Genomic DNA, 20,000 nt, shown 5'->3' on the forward strand with positions numbered 1-20,000 from the left:
AGGAATTTGAACATTCAAACTTTGTTTATTTACAATTGGTTTATTCATAATAATCGTGCGACACGTGTTTCGATCGCATTAACTGCATACTGTCGCCTAATCATACGCAGCGATTTATGCATTATTGCTACGGTCTCTTCAGGGTGTATAAATATGACATTGTCCGAAGAGGAATTTTCCTCCGTTTTTAGTTTGATTTTGGCTTGACAGCAGTAGTAGTAAACCATGACGTTCATGGATGAGCTGTTTTTTTCGCAACTGATTATTTAGGTAAAATTCACTAGTATCAGCTGCAGTGTTTGTTGAAATTGGCCAATTTCTTTGGTCCTTTGGGGAGTGGTTATTTATAGAATACTTTTCTATTCTATAAATTACATATGCACACACACACACACACACACACACACACACACACACACACACACACACACACACACACACACACACACACACACACACACACACACACACACACACACACAATCATTTGAATTAAAATCAGGAGGATATATTTTACTTACCACCGTTTGGTTTTGTGACAGAAATAGCGTAACTTTCATTTCCACTTTTTCTCCTGGCTTCAAACAGCAGATTTGAAGGAGGAACTCCCGCATCGATCTTAAAATACGGGTTGCTGAAACTAATGTATTAAAATTGATAAATTTAATAAAAAAAAAAACGCTTATACCGAAAACATTTATTACTGTATTTACCACGATCAGTTCTCTGTTTTATTAGATCGATGAGTTAATCATTTCATCTCAATTAGTGAGAGTCTCATCTCCAGATTGCTAGTCATGATATAGAAAGTAACAATGCCAGATAATTTAGGTAAATCGGATCTTGTTGATTTAACTTCAGTTCTGTTATGATCAAGGAGATCTATGAATGAAAGACATTCCAATCATGACAACTATGTCATATTTTTTCATAGACAAACTGTATGTCGAACTATATTGATCAATGATAGTATAGTATTATTTGAGTGGAAACAACCTCAGATTATTATAGAAAACATGACGTTCCATCAATTCCCGCTTGTTCTACAATCTGAATAGTGGAGGCGCAATGGCCCAGTGGTTAGGGCAGTGGACTCGCGGTCATAGGATCGCGGTTTCGATTCCCCGAAAATACCTAAAGCTCCACGAGGCTCCGGCAGGGGATGGTGGCGAACCCTGCTGTACTCTTCCACCACAACGTTCTCTCACTCTTACTTCCTGTTTCTGTTGTGCCTGTAATTCAAAGGGCCAGCCTTGTCACACTGTGTCACGCTGAATATCCCCGAGAACTACGTTAAGTGTACACGTGTCTGTGGAGTGCTCAGCCACTTGCACGTTAATTTCACGAGCAGGCTGTTCCGTTGATCGGATCAACTGGAACCCTCGATGTCGTAAGCGACGGAGTGCCAACAACAATATTAATGTACGGCACCAGTTTATTTATCCTGTTGTGTCATTTGTTTTATTAATATTTGCTCTGTTGTGTGAAGTGTGTGGAATGTGAGTTGCCTTATTTTATTGAGCATTGTTCTTGTAGAGCAAACGTTGCATGAGTTTCGACGATTTATTTTATAAAGTGCCTATTGTAGAGGGTGTCTGTTGAATGCGATTATTGTTTTCTTTGTCCTAAGGCATGGAATCAATAATGTCTTGCGCAGAATGTGAGCTGCTACTGGTAGAACTACAATTTTGGACAGTGTGTAACGTTTTAAATCCTGATATAGTTTTTAAAATGTATTTTGTTTATTCTTTTTTTTATTATACTGAATGCTTTGTGGAGGCGCAATGGCCCAGTGGTTAGGCAGCGGACTCGCGGTCATAGGATCACGGTTTCGATTCCCAGACCGGGCGTTGTGAGTGTTTATTGAGCGAAAACACCTAAAGCTCCACGAGGCTTTAGCAGGGGATGGGGGCGAACCCTGCTGGACTCTTTCACCACAACTTTCTCTCACTCTTTCTTCCTGTTTCTGTTGTACCTGTAATTCAAAGGGTCAGCCTTGTCACATTCTGAGTCACTCTGAATCTCCCTAAGAACTATGTTAAGGGTATGCATGTCTGTGGAGTATTCAGCCACTTGCACGTTTATTTCACGAGCAGGCTGTTCCGTTGATCGGATCAACTGGAACCCTCGATGTCGTAAGCGATGGAGTGCCAACAACATACTGAATGCTTCAATTATTGCTACCGTGTTTTACTTTCAGGCCCCGCATCTTAAATATTTTGATTTAACACGCTGGACAAAATGCCTAACAGAATGCCCGCCTATACGTTTTGGCTTCAAATTCCACCGAGATGGACTTTGTCTTGCATCCATCCTTTTGGGTTTGATACAATAAGAACCAGTTGAGCACAGGGTTGAGCTAATTGACTGACGCCCCCCCCCCCATAAAATCTCAGACGTTGTACCTGTAGTAGAAAGGAATATTGCTTTCATTTTATAATTAAAAAGATGTTAATAATATGCAAGAATATAATATATACTTGTTATTGAAAGTAAAGATCTGTGGATTATGGCCAAGATATGGATTTACAATGATATTGTCTTCATGGTACCACGATGTAGAATTTGACCCTGTACCATTGAAAATGTATGGCAAATCATTTGTTCTTCTCAACCAAAATTCCACCTGCAAATAGAAAGTTGACGAGGGTCAGTGAAGAAACTGAGTTTGAGTTTAGGAGGAAAATATAGGTGACTTAGAAGACAGAAATCTGACTAACTACGAATTATCCTGCGAGCGTAAACGAAGGCAATGTATTGTAGTTGCTCGTCTTTATTTGTGTGTGTGTGTGTGTGTGTAAAATTACTGGAAAACGGCTTAACGGATTTTCACCCAATTTAGCAGAAATACTCATTTGATGAGTGGCTCGAACTCATTTAATTTTGGTTTGATTATCTTCAAAACTGGGGGACTAGTGAATCAAAATGTTTTTTTTTTCGCTTTGTTACATATGTATAAACGGTAAGCAGGGGGAAATAACTCTTGATGTAATTTTGTTGAAATATGAATTTCGTTAGAGAATATATTTATTTAATTTAAATTTCATTTTAACCCTGTTTGTGCGCAGGGTATGCATCGACCCTCCGATGCCTTTTTTTTTTTTTAGTTATGATTTCGAAAAATTCGCAAAAGTAGAATACCATGACAAAATCTGGACAAAAACAGAAGATAAAAACAGTAAGAATCAGTCCTACCTCAATGTAACAGTGATATTCTGTGGAGGAATGAAGAGAGAGAACTCAGGACAAGAAACAAAGGGGAAGTGACGTCACGTCAAGAAGTGGGGCTTTTGAACAGCCTTTCTCTTGCTCAAGACTCTGAGGTGAACAGATATGTGGGGGTGGATGCCAGAGGTATAATACTTTCTGGTCAGATGTTGGGGTAGTGTACGCATTTAGGTACGTCTAACAAGTTCTTCTGATCCAGGCTTTATAACCTATTCTGAAGTTAATTTCGAGGTAAGAGCAATCTTATTTCTGCCGTCCTATCTACATATTCATGTACTTCGACCTAAATTTCATCCTAATACTTCTTTTTAACATGCAAGACAAAAGTTTCTCTTTGCTGACACAAAACCTTCTCATATTCCCTCTCCGTCTTTCTGTAACTCATGTCTACTAAACTCTATACACCTACACTTATATACACTCACCATTCTCATTTCGATCTTAGCAGTTAAAACTTCTTGTTATTCTGCTTCAAAATATTTATTCCTCATCAATCAATCGATCAAACTTGAGCTGCTGTTTCATCGTTTTCCAAAGACGCCCTGAAATCCCCCTTTTTTTTGTCAGTTCCAATGCTCACAATTCCTTTTAACCGTCGCACTCTTTCTCCACCAACGCACCGATGGCGAGATTGAACCATTCGACATTCTGATCCATTTGTGCCAGTTTCTTTCATAAGCTGAAGGTACTCCTGGTCAACTTACCGAATCAATCTCCAAATACTCTTCGTTATGTTGCTGTCGATGAACTCATCGTCTCAGTGGCTGGACGTTTGTTTCATTAAATATTTTATTGTCCCCGGAAGAATGATAGGCATAATCGACCTCCGCGGAATTTGAACTTAGAAACTAAAGATCCGTAACGAAATATCACCAGCCACTGAGCCTGTCCTCTAGTGATTCTGCCACTCTTATGCTGCTGCTGCTACTACTACTACTACTACTACTACTACTACTACTACTACTACTACTACTACTACTACTACTAATAATAATAATAATAATAATCCGCTCAGCCGTTTTCTAACTTCGAGAGATAAGCAAAGAGAATGTACGTGCGACCGCGCGTGTGCCAGTTCAGTTCCTATAGAAAAACTTGTACAATATTTGATATTGAAAGGGCGGCGAGCTGGCAGAAACGTTAGCGCGCCGGGCGAAGTGCTTAGCGGTATTTCGTCTGCCACTGCGTTCTGAGTTCAAACCCCTCTGAGGTCGACTTTGCCTTTCATCCTTTCGGGGTCGATAAATTAAGTACCAGTTACGTTCTGGGGTCGATATAATCGACTTAATCCGTTTGTCTGTCCTTGTTTGTCCCCTGTGTGCAGCCCCTTGTGAGCAGTAAAGAAATAGGTATTTCGTCTCTTGTTACGTTCTGAGTTCAAATTCAGCCGAGGACGACTTTGCCTTTCATTCTTTCGGGGTCGATTAAATAAGTACCAGTTACGCACTGGGGTCGATGTAATCGATTTAATACCTTTGTTTGTCCTTGTTTGTCCCCTCTTTATTTAACCTTCTGTGGGCAATAAAGAAATACATATTTGATATTACTCTATGAAGCAATCCATTCTACCGTCAACATCTATCAATTGAATGGGTTACTACGTGATCACTTAGTCTACTAGAAATAGAAGAACCCAAATCTCTCTCAAATTATACCCTACTGTCTAATAAAGGTGTTGTGTTGACGCACCCAGGCGAAGAAGTAGGATCTCCCAAGACATATAAATAGAGGTAGTCTGGCCGTGGTAGAGTCTTGAGTAGCAGTCGAGTAGCAGTTGTGTAGCGGTTGAGTAGAGATCATCCGAAGGTGCTAGATAGCAGTAGTTTGAAACATAACAAAACGATAGAACAGGGCGGATAATCTAGTTATGAATATAAATGTACGAAAATAAGAGAAGGTATCCAAAAGAGATTTCGCTTGACTCTAGCGATTAAATTGTCAGAACAAAATGGACAGTATCAAGAACACGATTAACATACACCAATGCAACATCGAGAGAAATGGTAAAAAATCAAATACCACAACGGATTGAGAAATGTGTAGATCATTTATTAAATGGTAATCACTTTGAAATTTCAAAAATTCATTACCTTTTCAATAGGCAATTCGTCCCAGTATAAATAAATAGGACTTCTTTCAAATGAGTTTTCGGCCATCCTAAATACTTTCTGCCAGCGTGTACCTGTATTAGCAATAAAGAGTAATCTATAATTCAGATGTAAGTGTACAGACAAGATGTATATACATGTATATACATATATACATATATTTATATACAAATATATCGCCGTGCCACTCCGTCGGTTACGACGACGGGAGTTCGAGTTGATCCGATGAACGGTACAGCCTGCTCGTGAAATTAACGTGCAAGTGGCTGAGTACTCCACAGACACGTGTACCCTTGACGTAGTCCTCGAGGAGATTCAGAGTGACACAGTGTGTGATAAGGCTGGCCCTTTGAAATACAGGTGCAGCAGAAACAGGAAGAAAGTTGTGGTGAAAAGAGTTCAGCAGGGTTTGCTACCAACCACTGCCGGTTCCACGTGGGGCTTTAAGTGTTTTCTCTCAACAAACATTCACAACGCACGGTCTGGGAATCGAAATCGCGATCCTAGGATTGCGAGTCCGCTGCCCTAACCACTGGAACATTGCGTCTGCACCACACACACACACACACACATACACACAAACATACATATTTATTTTATATATATATATATATATATATATATATATATATATATATATATATATATATATATATATATATATATATATGTGTGTAACAATTAGAAAATGGAGGATAATATGCTGAACCCAACTACTTGCAGACGGTGTATCCCGTTGAATTCATTAATTTAATTCATAGCAAAAGTGACAAAGGGAGGAAGAAAAGAAAAAGAAAGAAAGAACCAAAGCACAGGTGTCCATGGCAGACTACCTGTGCTTTGGTTCTTTCTTTCTTTTTCTTTTCTTCCTCCCTTTGTCACTTTTGCTATGAATTAAATTAATGAATTCAACGGGATACACCGTCTGCAAGTAGTTGGGTTCAGCATATTATCCTCCATTTTCTAATTGTTACACAAATTTTGGGTAAAACCTCCACTTTTACCCGCTCCCATTGATTGCACCTAGTATAGCACTAGCGTAGCAATAATTGGGTACCCTCCCAGCAGTATACTGGATAGATACTATCCCTTAGTGGGTTGTACCCCCAACACCTAACTCTCTCACGTTATATATATATATATATATATATATATATATATATATATATATATATATATATATTATTTAAGACTTGGCTCTTATTTCTAGCAGCTAGATGCTCATTAAGCATCATTACGATATTTCATAGCTCCTTAAAGCTATCATAACTGCGTTCCACCAATGCTACTACTGGTGATATCATCAAATTTTGAATTTATCCACAGATGATATGAACAGTAGTGACATCTAACTTCAAATCTCAGTCTTTGAATATTTCATTTAAATATTTTTACGCACCATGTGTTCTGATTTTGGCGCAAAACAAAACCAGTTGCACAGTCAGAGACTAACGTGAACAGTCATGAATTTAAACTGGTGGTCCACACTGACGAAGCTCAAGGTTGAATAACCAAAAGCAGAAACCTGGTTTGTGGATATCCGTAATTGCATAATATTTTTATTTGTGTTGTTTAATGTTTTAATTCGGTCTGTTTTCCTCGCATACTGTTTTTCTCTGTTATATGGTGCGCTACGGTGGATTATTTAAGACTTGGCTCTTATTTCTAGCAGCTAGAAGCTCATTAAGCATCATTACGATATTGCATAGCTCCTTAAAGCTATCATAACTGCGTTCCACCAATGCTACTACTGGTGATATCATCAAATTTTGAATTTATCCACAGATGATATGTGACATCTAACTTCAAATCTCAGTGTTTGAATATTTCATTTATATATATATATATATATATATATATATATATATATATAGCTAGGCTGGTTTTAAATTGATATTAATCAAATTAGTATTCAATTTTTCACCCTTATTATTTAAATTTATAATTTTATGTATATATATATATATATATATATATATATATATATATATATATATATATTGTATATATATATATATATATATATATATATATATATATATATATATATATATATATATATATATATATATATAGCACCACGCAGGCATACTCAAAGGAAGACATACATGAACACACACACACACACACACACACACACACACACACACACACACACACACACACACACACACATACATATTTACGTTTATCAATTCGTTTTGCAAGATACCTGATGTGAAATCGTCTGTTGAAACAGATATTGTTGCATTTCGGGTTGGTCATTTTTTTTTTTTGTACCGAATAAAAACACGCACTATATATTTTTTCACTTTACTCGTTTACTACTTTTCTTATTTTATTATTTCAACTCATGTCCATTGTCTGGAAATCGTTCGTCCTACATCTGGGAATTCTTCAGCGACACTTTTCCAGACAATGGACACGAGTTGAAATAATAAAACAAGAAGAGTAATAAACGAGTGAAGAGAAAGATTACATAGTGCGTGTGTTTATTTCGCAAAAAAAAAAAGGCATAACCATCCCGAAATACAACAATATATATATATATATATATATATATATATATATATATATATATATATATATATATATATATATATATAAAATATATATAGTTTTAGGGAAAATAACCAAGTTTCAAGAACTCATCGATGAAAATTCACTATCACATATAGAAAAATTAACAATTAAAAGCACAATAAATGAAACACGTGTAATCATTTTATTATATTTATCTTATGATATTTACTTTGCTTTATATTATACTTATTTATTGTGCTTTTAATTGTTAATTTTTCTATATGTGATAGTGGATTTTCATCGATGAGTTTTTGAAACTTGGTTATTTTCCCTAAAACTATATATTTTATATATATTTTATCTATAAAGCTCAATTTAATTTTAATTTTTTATAAATTGATTTTAATTGAGTTTTTACCTGTAATTTTGGATTTTGTCCCTAATATTATTATTATTATTATATACATATATATATATATATATATATATATATATATATATATATATATATATATATATACAGGGTGCGTTGAATATATTACGCAAAAATAAAAATAACACTGACATCCCATTTTAAGAGATATAATATATTAGCCAAAGTTACATAATACTATCTTGAAATACTAAAGAGTAAGTTTATCCAATAAAATCGCCATTGGCTTCAACCACGGCTTCCAAACGATTTTGGAATCTCCTGCAACTCTTGTGAACGGTCTCCTTGTTTAAGTTTGTGAATGCTGCCATAATCCTTGCCTTCTGTTCATCTCTGGTGTCACAAGGAGTTTTGTTGGTCTCTCGCTCAACTGTGCTCCATACATACAATAAAGGGGTTGAAGTCTGGGGAGTTAGGTGGCCAGATGTTAGGGTTGATATGGTCGCAGAAATTGACAGCCGTGACTGGGTTCTCCTGCTTGCGTGGCATGGTGCCGAGCCTTGGTGCTAGACATAGGCTCTTCCAGTAGCCACCCTCTTGATCCAGGGCAGCACTACCTCCTCCAGGCACTTGATGTAGGCCTCCGTGTTGAGTGTGAGGCCATGTGGGTAGATGAATGGAGGCATAATGTCGCCATTACTAGTGATCATTCCAAACACCATGATGTTGACTGGGTGTTTGATTTATATTACTCACATTTAGTGACATTTGTATGCATGTATATGAGTGTATATATATATATATATATATATATATATATATATATATATATATATATATATATATATATATATATATATATTCATACACACATATGTATATATGCATATATTCATACACACACATATATGTGTATATATATATATATATATATATATATATATATATATATATTCATACACACATATGTATATATGCCTATATTCATACACACACATATATGTGTATATATATATATATATATATATATATATATATATATATATATTATATATATATATATGTATATATATATATGTGTATGCATGTATATATATATATATATATATATATATATATATATATATATATATATATATATATATATATATATATATATGTATGCATATATGTGTATATATACATGTATATGTATATGTATATATATATATACAAATGGATATACATATATATATATATAAATATATATACATATACATATACATATACATATATATATACATATATATATATATGCATATATATATACATATGTATATATATAATAATAATAATAATAATCATAAATATATAGGGATTAGCAGTAACCTGCTTCTCCAACATACTGAGAATTCAGAAACAGCAGCCAAAGATCTACTGATTCTAAAACTACAAATTTTTCTCTAATTGATAGCGATATTCATGGTACACACAGAACAAAAGACAGAAGAGAAGAGTAAAAAACAAACCTGCCTTTAATTAATTTGGTACGACGTTTCACGATTAGTGGTATGAAATTACCTCATTTCGATCTTCAGCCAAATATTTTAATAAATTTGCCAATGTCTAAATAACTCACGTTAATTTTGACCATGCGACATCAAGACCACGTGAGGCAGACATTAAGAAATTTATCGGCCAGTGTGTTTAAAATCTCTCACCCTAATGAATACAATTCAGTGTGTATCATAAATAGTCCCGCATAGAAAAAGTCCCGTACGACCTGTTGCGGTTTAGCTGACCATCTTAGAGGTATTACTAAAATATAGATATACAGGGCAGGGAATCGTCAATTAGTAATAAAATTAATAATTAGCAATTTTGCCGGGTAGCTCAGTATGAAAAAACCTTTTCGGTAAAGCCATTTATAATCATAAATATTTATGATTATAAATGGCTTTACCGATGAGTTCTTGAAAATTGGTTATTTTCCCTAAAACTATATATTTTATATATACTTTATCTATAAGGCTCAATTTAATTTTAATTTTTTTATAAATTGATTTTAATTGAGTTTTTACCTGTAATTTTGGCTTTTGTCCCTAATATTATTATTATTATTATATATATATGTATATATATATATATATATATTTTATTTTCATCTTTAACTCTATGTTATATATATATATATATATATATATATATATATACATACCTGTAAGTATGTATGCGTTTATATATATATATATATATATATATATATATATATATATAACATAGAGTTAAAGATGAAAATAAAATATAAAAATTAGAAAATTATACAAGAAAATTGTGATATACGTACCGTTTTCAGAGAGCAAAATATACGATGAACAGCTGCAGTTATAATCTCGAATTTCTTTTAGGTAAGTCGATCGATGCATATAACACGGGCCATTACAGTAGCTAAAATATTCGCATTCATCGCGTGAAATACACCGAAATGCACACTCTTTTGGAGATGAGGTGTATTCAGTCATTTTCTTCTGATCAATTAAGCATTTTGATGTTGTGATTTTTCTGAATAGGCCTTCTCTATACGTTAATTCTCCAGATATAGGAGTCATGAAAAATACATGAGTCAAAGCTGGTAGCAATATGAGAATCAAATGATAATGAAATGATATTTTCATTCCTGAAAAATATAAAAAAAAGTATCTTATAATAATTCTGCTTGTCATTGCGTTACTTAGCCCGTCGGTTAATGCTTTCGCGTGATTAGACAAAAGGTGGGATAAAGAAAAGAAGGAGAGAGAAAAAGAGGAAGGGAGAAAAAGAGGAAGGGAGAAAAAGAGGGAGAGAGAAGCGTCCATGAGGTGAGGTAGAGAGAATGTAATTGCAAAGCTTTCATGTGATTTGTTGAAAGGAAAGAGAAGAGAAAGGAAAAAGAGAGAGAAAAATGACTGCCCTGGAAAAACGACTGTCTAGGAATAAATAGAGAGAATTCTTCCGTTATAGAATACGTACACAAATATCAGCATAGGGAATACTGACGGAACAGTCCTAACAGAGCATCTGTCAAATGTATGTACAACAGGCCGGACATTGTTATTTGGGACAACGAGAAAAAAGTATGTACCATCATAAAGTTCAGCTGATGTGAATATCTCTTTGAAAATCAGAGAGAAAGAATATATTTATGGACAACTGCTTTGAAAACTCCAGCTTCTATATCCGGATAACAAATTTACATTTATGCAAATAAGAACTGGAACATTTGGTTTATAAATTGCTAATTGTCAGTGTTGAAAAGCTTGGATTTTCAGTAAAAAGAAATCAACCAAAATATGACGAATACGCTTCTTTGTCACTTTCATTATAGCTTTGAAAAAAGTAACTGTTAAAATTGAACTGCATTCGTCAAAACTTGCACTAAGAATAAGGAGAAGGTAAAACTGCTACCTACTTTTATAGTTAATTACTGCAGGTAATATTTCCCGCCCCCTCCGACTTTTAGTTCATGCAATTGAAATGACCGCATTATTTATGGGATGACCCGAGCGGGAAATTTAGACAGTGTCACGTGACAACTTGCTGGGGCAGCCTGCTGGAGCCTAGCAGCAGGTATAAAAAAGGGGAATTTGACATGACAATCAGTCGGACGCTGACACTCGTTGATGCTGCATCGAAGAGGCCAGGGAATAGAAGAAAGAAGACACGCACCCAACACCAGAGCTGAAGACACCTCCGAAAGGGGGGGGGGCACGTCAAAACGGTAGAGGAGTAGGGGCCGAAACCGGACGTGGTTCCTCCTGATGATGTCTTCAGCTAACTGGATCCTATAAAGGAGCTGTTGTGGTAGCAGACCACGAAACATGGTTGAAATTCCTCCTTCATTTGCACTTGTATCTGCGTGAGTATTTTGCTTTATGAATTCAATAAAGGCAACGATGCAACAGTAAGTGAGAGGAATATTAATGCAGTATATTGGGATCGGAGAATAAGCGTAATCCAGTATCAACGGTGGTTCCAGAAACTCCGAGCCGGAAACTACAGCCTAGAAGACAAGCCTCGTCCTGGAAGATCTGTAGAGCTCGATGAGGATGTCTTGCAAACCCTGGTAGAACAAAATTCCATCGTAACTGTTGAGAAATTAGAAGAGAAGCTTGGATTTGGTCATTCAATCATTCATCGATACCTGCAAGACATCGGAAAAGTCAGCAAATTGGTTCAACGGGTTCCTCACAAACGTTTCAAGTCTAATCGCTCGCAGAGAGTGCAAGTGTGCTCTTCTTTGCTTTCACGTCTCACAAATTTGGACCGAATAGTGACTGGTGATGAGAAATCGGTTAGTAGAGTCTGGGCCGGCTACTGCGTGCTGGCACCGAGTTGATGTTCTCACAACTATGTGTATATATGCATACATATACATATATATAAACAGACATCCACACACACACACGCACACACGCACACACACACACACACACACACACACACAGACACACACACACACACACACACACATACACACACACACACACAGGCGCATATACATGTATATATACATATATTAGACATCTACATAGCATAATCCATATATAGACTCTGTCGATAGTCCAGTTTCTGCAGTATTTTTCTCGAGATAACATCTTTTAAGGTCGTGTTGAGTTACAAACGCAATATATATCAGAGGGAGACGAAAATTCGTCCCAGCGCGGTCAATGAGACAGATTAGGGTTAGGGTTAGCCAAGTACTTATTCTTTCGGTCTCTTTTGCCGAACCGCTAAGTTACGGGGACGTAAACACACCAGCATCGGTTGTCAAGCAATGTTGGGGAGACAAACACAAACACAAACATACACGCACACATATATATACATATACATTTCGGTCTTCTGGGGGTTTTCGGTGGCCTGTACTCACGGCCAGCTACATACTCGTACGTGATTTCGTCGTCTCTGATATAAGAGAGAGTGAATAAAATATTCACTGATGTTGCAAACAACTACTAGGCTGAATTAAAAACCGGTATACACAATTGAGGCAAAATCTGATCAAAATAGTCATCTCTGTATCATACTTAACGTATGGTATAGTGTCGATAGGTTTGTTACTGCACGTTTGTGCATGTGGTTGGCTGCGTGTATCGTCAACGCAACATCAGTATGATTGCTACCACCATCAGCACCCACCGCTTATGACAACATAAATAATAACTATAACAACAACAATGACATTATAAACACAAGTAAAACCTTATTCACATCCAAACCATCAGCTAGAATACCACCGCTCTCATAAACAAAAATGATCATTAATTACATCGTCACAGATACAATTGATTAAGAATTCATTACATTGATAAACATCACACAGGAAAATGAAATCTCTGCAACAAAAGCATACTGATATATGAAAGCAACAAAAGATATACTTTTTTACACTTTTTCTTGTTTCAGTCATTTGACTGCGGCCATGCTGGAGCGCTGCCTTTAGTCGAGCAAATCGCCCCCAGGACTTATTCTTTGTAAGCCTAGTACTTATTCTTTCGGTCTTTTTTGCCGAACCGCTAAGTTACGGGGACGTAAACACACCAGCATCGGTTGTCAAGCAATGTTGGGGAGACAAACACAAACACAAACATACACGCACACATATATATACATATACATACATACGAAGGGCTTCTTTCAGTTTCCGTCTACCAAATCCACTCACAAGGCTTTGGTCAGCCCAGGGCTGTAGTAGAAGACATTTACCCAAGGTGCCACGCAGTGGGACTGAACCTGGAACCATGTGGTTGGTAAGCAAGCTACTTACCTCACAGCCACTCCTGCACCTATTATATACAACATTTAAATAAAACAGATATGCCAGAGGGAAAAGCGAATTCAAGGTGATGTCAACAAAAGAGAGCACATCGATTTCCTCGTCTTTTATCCTTGACTTGCTTCAACTCAAAACGTAATGACGGACGAAACGCTGCTAAGCACAACGGGGCACAGCCTTGAAGGGTCTAGTCGAATTAATTGACCCTACTACTAATTTTTTCCTTAGCCTGGTGCTCGTTCCACTGGGTACTTTTGAGGAAGCCGCTCAGTCACGGGAACGTACACAAAGCAATATCGGTCGTCAGGCGGTGGTGGGGAAAAAAAACACAAGCACAATCACACGAACTATTAGATAGATCGATCGATCGATCGATCGATAGACAGACAGACGGATGGGTAGGTAGGTATATACATAATGCATACATACAAGTATGTGTGTGTGCATGTGAATGTGTGTATATATATATATATATATATATATATATATATATATATATAAATTATATATAAATTATATAAAAATTATATTGAAATTATTTTTCCCTTTGTGCATGTCATGATATTTGTATGTAAGTTTACCCTGACGAGGGGGTCATCACCAGTTTGCACTCTATTGTGTTTGGAATACAGTGGTGTACCCTCGAAATGGGCATAGGTATATGTATATCGTTTATATATATATATATATATATATATATATATATATATATATATATATATATATATATATATATGTATATATGTGTATATATATATATATATATATATATATATATATATATATATATATATATATTTCTGCATATACACATATAAGCTCGTACATAGGTGTTTATCTTCTGAATATATTTAATTATATGCTTTTCTCTCTTTATATATATATATATATATATATATATAAAACATATTTTCAAACATATAAGTGTATATGAAACATTTTTACACACAAAGAGGAGGCCATCAACAGGACTCCCTTACATGATAGAAAGGCCAGTTAAAACCCAAACCACGGAAAAGGAGAATTCATGAGGCACGCCGTTATGACACTAGAACGAACAGAAAACGAATTAGTTAATCCCGAAATCGAGTTTCGCTATTAATGAATAATAATTTTTTATATTACAGAATTATTAAAAAGAAGAAAAAAAACAAAAGAATTTTAGTTGTTATCGCTCTTTTCATTTCTAACATCATTAATTCATTTACCTTTAAGATTCATCACTGTTACAGAGTCGTTGAGTAAACTTCAGGTGTCTCACTACAAACAATAGTTTCTGCCTTTTAATGTTATTTTTTTCTAATTTTGATAAACAGGCTTTCTTTTATTCATTTCTGTTCTCTTCGTTCTGACAATTTAAGAATTGACTCACAATGCATTTCCTTTTGCATTGGCTTCGAGACGTTATGTTCTTAAAACAAGGTCTTCAGATTTTTCCTCACTTTTATGAAGACAAGTGTGCAACTTGAACTTTCTTTCCTGCTAGCTCCTAGCCCCAGAAGTTGTCGCCAGGTTGTTTTACTTTTCTGAAACCCGTCCTTGAACTTAGGGCCTTATATTTTCGTTTCTTTCCTTCCAAAATACTTTGCTTTCAAGATTATAAGTAAATTTCCAGTTTCACCCGGAGCTCCGTTAGTTGTTTAATCATAATCAGTGACCACTTCTATCCATCGATCTTAGCAAATAAACTACTTCAAACAAGTGGACTGCATTTATATGCTAAGTGGACAATAGACGTTTAGTTTAATTTCGCAATATATCAATAGCTATTAATTTTTAATTTTGCATTGAGGAAATTATAGTTAATATTCCCGAAAGAGGTGTGATCAATGAATGCAAGAAGTGAATTAAGATTTTTATGAATTGTATTTTGATTAGAATTGTATTTTGTTTTTAAGTGAATATTGATAATGTTCTCCGAGAAAGGTATGGTCGTTACAAATTCCCAGTTTAATTTGCAAACAAACTTCTTCACAATATTTAGTTTATTCCTGCCTCGTGTGTTCGGATTTGGCCAACATTGCATTCACTGTTTATGCCAGCTTTGCCTTTTATTGATAAAGGTGCTAATAATATTTTAAGTTTGGTTCGAGTCATGTTGATCTACCTTACAAACTTTGAACATATTAATAGTTAAAAGAAACTGCCTTGAAGATAATAAATATTGTAGAATTAAAAATCTTATAAGTTTTTGAAATGGCGGACAAATGAGAGATGAGCTGGAATATAGTCAGCAGATTCAGAGACGTGTCTGTTATTTTAACAGAAGAGGCACATCTCGGAATCTTGGTATTCTAGTGTTGTTGTTGTTGTTGTTTAGCTACAAGTTCGATTGAGTAACCTTTTATAACCAAGAAATTGCTGAGATTGTGCTATAAGGACCACATTACACAAATATGTTTTTCTAAAAGTGTGAAGTATATTACGTTAAATGTTTGGTTGTAATTACTAATATCTTGAGCAACTGTTCATAAAATAGGCTCTCTCCTTGGTATGTAATGTACTGAATGAAGGTCCCCAAACCAAGTAGATGGTTACTTTGTAATACAGTTAGATGCAGATTAATATACGTAAGATACAGGCTAACATAATGTAGCGGCTAGAAACTACCTTTCGTCAATTGAAACTACACGCGTTAATTAGGAGACAAACCATTAGCGTTAATGACAGTTACTAAAAAAAAACAGTTAAGAGAGAAAACTCCGAAATATTTAATTTATTAAAATTGAAATTGCATCATGGAATGAGGCATGAGGTTAGGTGACATCAAGGGCATGTTTTACATTATTAAATCTGTCTAATAAAGTATAGGCAACATGAACCTAATAATATTTCCGTTAAGCCTGCGCTTAACTATGTGTTTTTCTAAGCAGAAGGTATTCCAGAGAAATTTTTTGGTGATAAAATACGAGGAATAATGAAAAATTATATGCACTCCTGTTTTTTCAATGTATTTACATAAAAGTAGGGGATAAACAAGCACGTCATTTTTCTATATAGTTTCCTTCCTTTTCGATGCACTTGGTCCAGTGGTTCACAAGCTTACGTATTTCCACCAAGAAGGAGGTTTTCGATTGGTCGTACAACCATTTATGCACCGTTTCCTTCACAATTTCATCCGTAAGAAATCAATAGCCTCGTAAACCATCTCTGAGCGTTTCAAATATATGATAGTCGGAAGGGGCGAAATCTGAGCTGTAGGCAGGGGCTTCCAGAACCTCAAAACCCAATTGGTTAATGGTTTTAACGATCTGAGCGGCCGTGTGTGTGCATGCATTGTGATGCAACAACAAAATTTTCTTCGACGACAGGCTTCGGCGCTTGGTGCGAATTGCTGGCTTCCCGGCAGTCTTCCAAAGCTCTTTTGAGCCCCCCAAAAGGGTGAGAATCACCTTTCCCACGAAAAACTGAGTTCTGAATTTCTTCGTCTCTGGCGAGCCAGGATGTTTCCACTCCATACTCTGTCTTTTGGATTCTGCCTCATAATGATGCACCCACATTTCATCTCCTGTGACTATTCTGATCAAATATTCTTCGCCCTCATTGTTGCAGCGAGTGAGTAAACGTTGGCAGACCTCAAAACGCTTGCGCTTGTGTTCTACAATATGCTATCATGACAACCATCTTGCACAGGCTTTATGGAAGCCGAACTCATCGTGAATGAGTTGATAGGCAGAACCATAACTAATCTGCAACAAACAACCTACCTCATCGATGATAACTTGCCGGTTCGCCATTACCATCTCCCGAAGTTGCTAAATCTTCTCGTCAGTGGTGGAGGTTGACGGGCGTCTCAATATTGTGCTAAAAGCCTTCCATTTTCAGCACCTGGCCCACCTTCCGGCCAGGGAAATCGGATCACTGCTCTTTGGCACTGGGATAAAAAGAAAACGACCAAATTATCCAGTCATATATGGTCATTAAAAGATAAAGGTGTCAGTTACAACATCCATTGGAAGATCTTAGCCAAGTGTAAGCCTTACACCAACGGCAGTGGAAAGTGCGGTCTTTGTGATATGGAAAGGTGGCTCATCTGGAAAAGCAGCTTAAACCCCGCTATATGTCTAAACAATATTAAATGTTGTTTACCGATCAAACTGATAAATCTAACAGACTCTGATAAAAACACAAATAAAATATTAAGAATTGGAAAAAAAGCTCATTAATTTGAGAGAATTAACAAGTTCAAACAAGAAATATCCGAGTATTCTTTCAAACGTTGAAGTATAAATTGTGCCATACATTTTGAAGGAAAAAATTGGAAATATTAATAACACCCGGCTGCTGACTGCTTAAAACAACCTTGAATCTAATCAATTGATCATCAATACTGATTTATTTGTTCGAAGTATATTATTTTCTATCGTTCCAAATCATTGCGTTATAAATATTTTACGAACTTAAATAGCCATGAATTATCACCTAATTAATCATCAGTAACAGTTAGTACCCAAATATTATAAGATACTCGTAATCAAGAAAAAAAGTGATTATTATTTTATTTAATGTTTAAATGAAGCTCAGTGGAGGCGCAATGGCCCAGTGGTTAGGGCAGCGGACTCGCGGTCACAGGATCGCTGTTTCGATTCCCAGGAGGGACACACATATAAGAAAGAAGAAAGCAAAGGACCACTGATGAGGTCACAGAAGTGTGACGAAAGAACTCTGGCCGAAATATGATTAATGTAATGTAATGTAATATAAAGCTGAAGCAAATTAACACCAAATATACATTGCGTGTGTTTTTATTGACTAAACTGGCAACATGACCATCCCCGAATACAACAATATCTGTTTCAACACATGATTTCACATCAAAAATCTTGCAAGACAAATATATAAACAGATCATCAATATTTACTTTAAACCAAAACACCATCCTGATCAAGGCTTTATTTCACAAAAATATTAACTCTCTTCTTGTCCTCGTTGATCACACCTCTTTCGAGAGCATAAATTATAATAATCTCTAGTGCAAAGCTAAAAATTAAAAGCTATTGGTAAATTGAAAATTGAAACTATAATTCTATTACTCACTCAGCTTATAAATGCAGTCCACTTGTTTGAAGCAGTTTATTTGCTAAGATCGATGAATAGAAGCAGTCATTGATTAAATAACTAACGGAGCACTGGATGAAACTGATAATTTACTTATGATCTTGAAAGCAAAGTATTTTGAAAAGAAAGAAACGAAAATATAAGGCCTCGACTTTTAGGACGTGTTTAAGAAAAGTAAAACAACCTGGCGACAACTTCTGGAGTTAGCACGGAAGACTCAAGTTGCACATTGATCTTTATGAGAGTGAGATAACATCTGGAGGTATTGTTTTACGAACATCATTCTCTCGAAGCCAATGCAACAAAAAAATTGACTGTGAGATTATTCTTAAATTGTCAGAACGAAGAGGATAGAAATATTTAAAAGAAAGCTTGTTTAACTAAACTAGAAAAAATAATATTAAAAGGCAGAATATATTTTTTTCAGTTGGTGGATTTTCAACTAAAAGTGAAGTTTACTCAACAAGTTTACTCTGTAACAATCATAAATCTTAAAGGTAAATGAATTAATGTTAGAAATGAAAAGAGCGATAACTGAAATTGTCTTTATAATATTATAATATAAAAAACTGTAGCTGCCTTGTGCTTTTATTTCATTCGGTTTACCGTTATGTTTTCCATTCCCAAAGAGAATGAAAAGGTCCAGGATGGATTTGTAGGAATCATGGATCGACTGATAAGATATGTTCTGATTTCGAAACCCACTGTAATAAGTTTTGCCCTCTTGTCTATCTGTCTCCTATGTTATTTATGTCGATAACAGAAATCGTTATTAGACAGAAGGCTATGGCAAAGAGAATCTCTCTCCAACTAAAATATCATTATTTAGTCTGTATTCGGCTTCCCCTATCGCATTTAACGAAATGACAATAAAAGCTCATGTGATATACAGGAGGTGAATCCAGTCGATTATATA

The 20,000-nt window shown here is 35.5% G+C and overlaps 1 protein-coding gene across 1 annotated transcript in view; it reads right to left on the bottom strand.

Annotated features, from left to right (window-relative positions):
• LOC149130581 (uncharacterized) overlaps positions 1–15,686 on the bottom strand; it is a 16,982-nt gene extending 1,296 nt beyond the window's left edge. Inside the window, exons 1-5 of the mRNA XM_089343890.1 lie at positions 15,235–15,686; positions 10,559–10,888; positions 5,319–5,410; positions 2,481–2,626; positions 522–640 (exon numbers count right to left, since the gene is read on the bottom strand). Coding sequence (XP_089200016.1) covers positions 522–640; positions 2,481–2,626; positions 5,319–5,410; positions 10,559–10,888; positions 15,235–15,247 — 700 coding nt within the window. The 5' untranslated portion in view covers positions 15,248–15,686. The remainder of the gene's footprint in view (positions 1–521; positions 641–2,480; positions 2,627–5,318; positions 5,411–10,558; positions 10,889–15,234) is intronic.
• Positions 15,687–20,000: the final 4,314 nt, after the last annotated feature.

The sequence above is a fragment of the Octopus bimaculoides genome, chromosome 28, assembly GCF_046866305.1.
Source record: "Octopus bimaculoides isolate indiv1 chromosome 28, ASM4686630v1, whole genome shotgun sequence".
Classification (NCBI taxonomy): domain Eukaryota; kingdom Metazoa; phylum Mollusca; class Cephalopoda; order Octopoda; family Octopodidae; genus Octopus; species Octopus bimaculoides.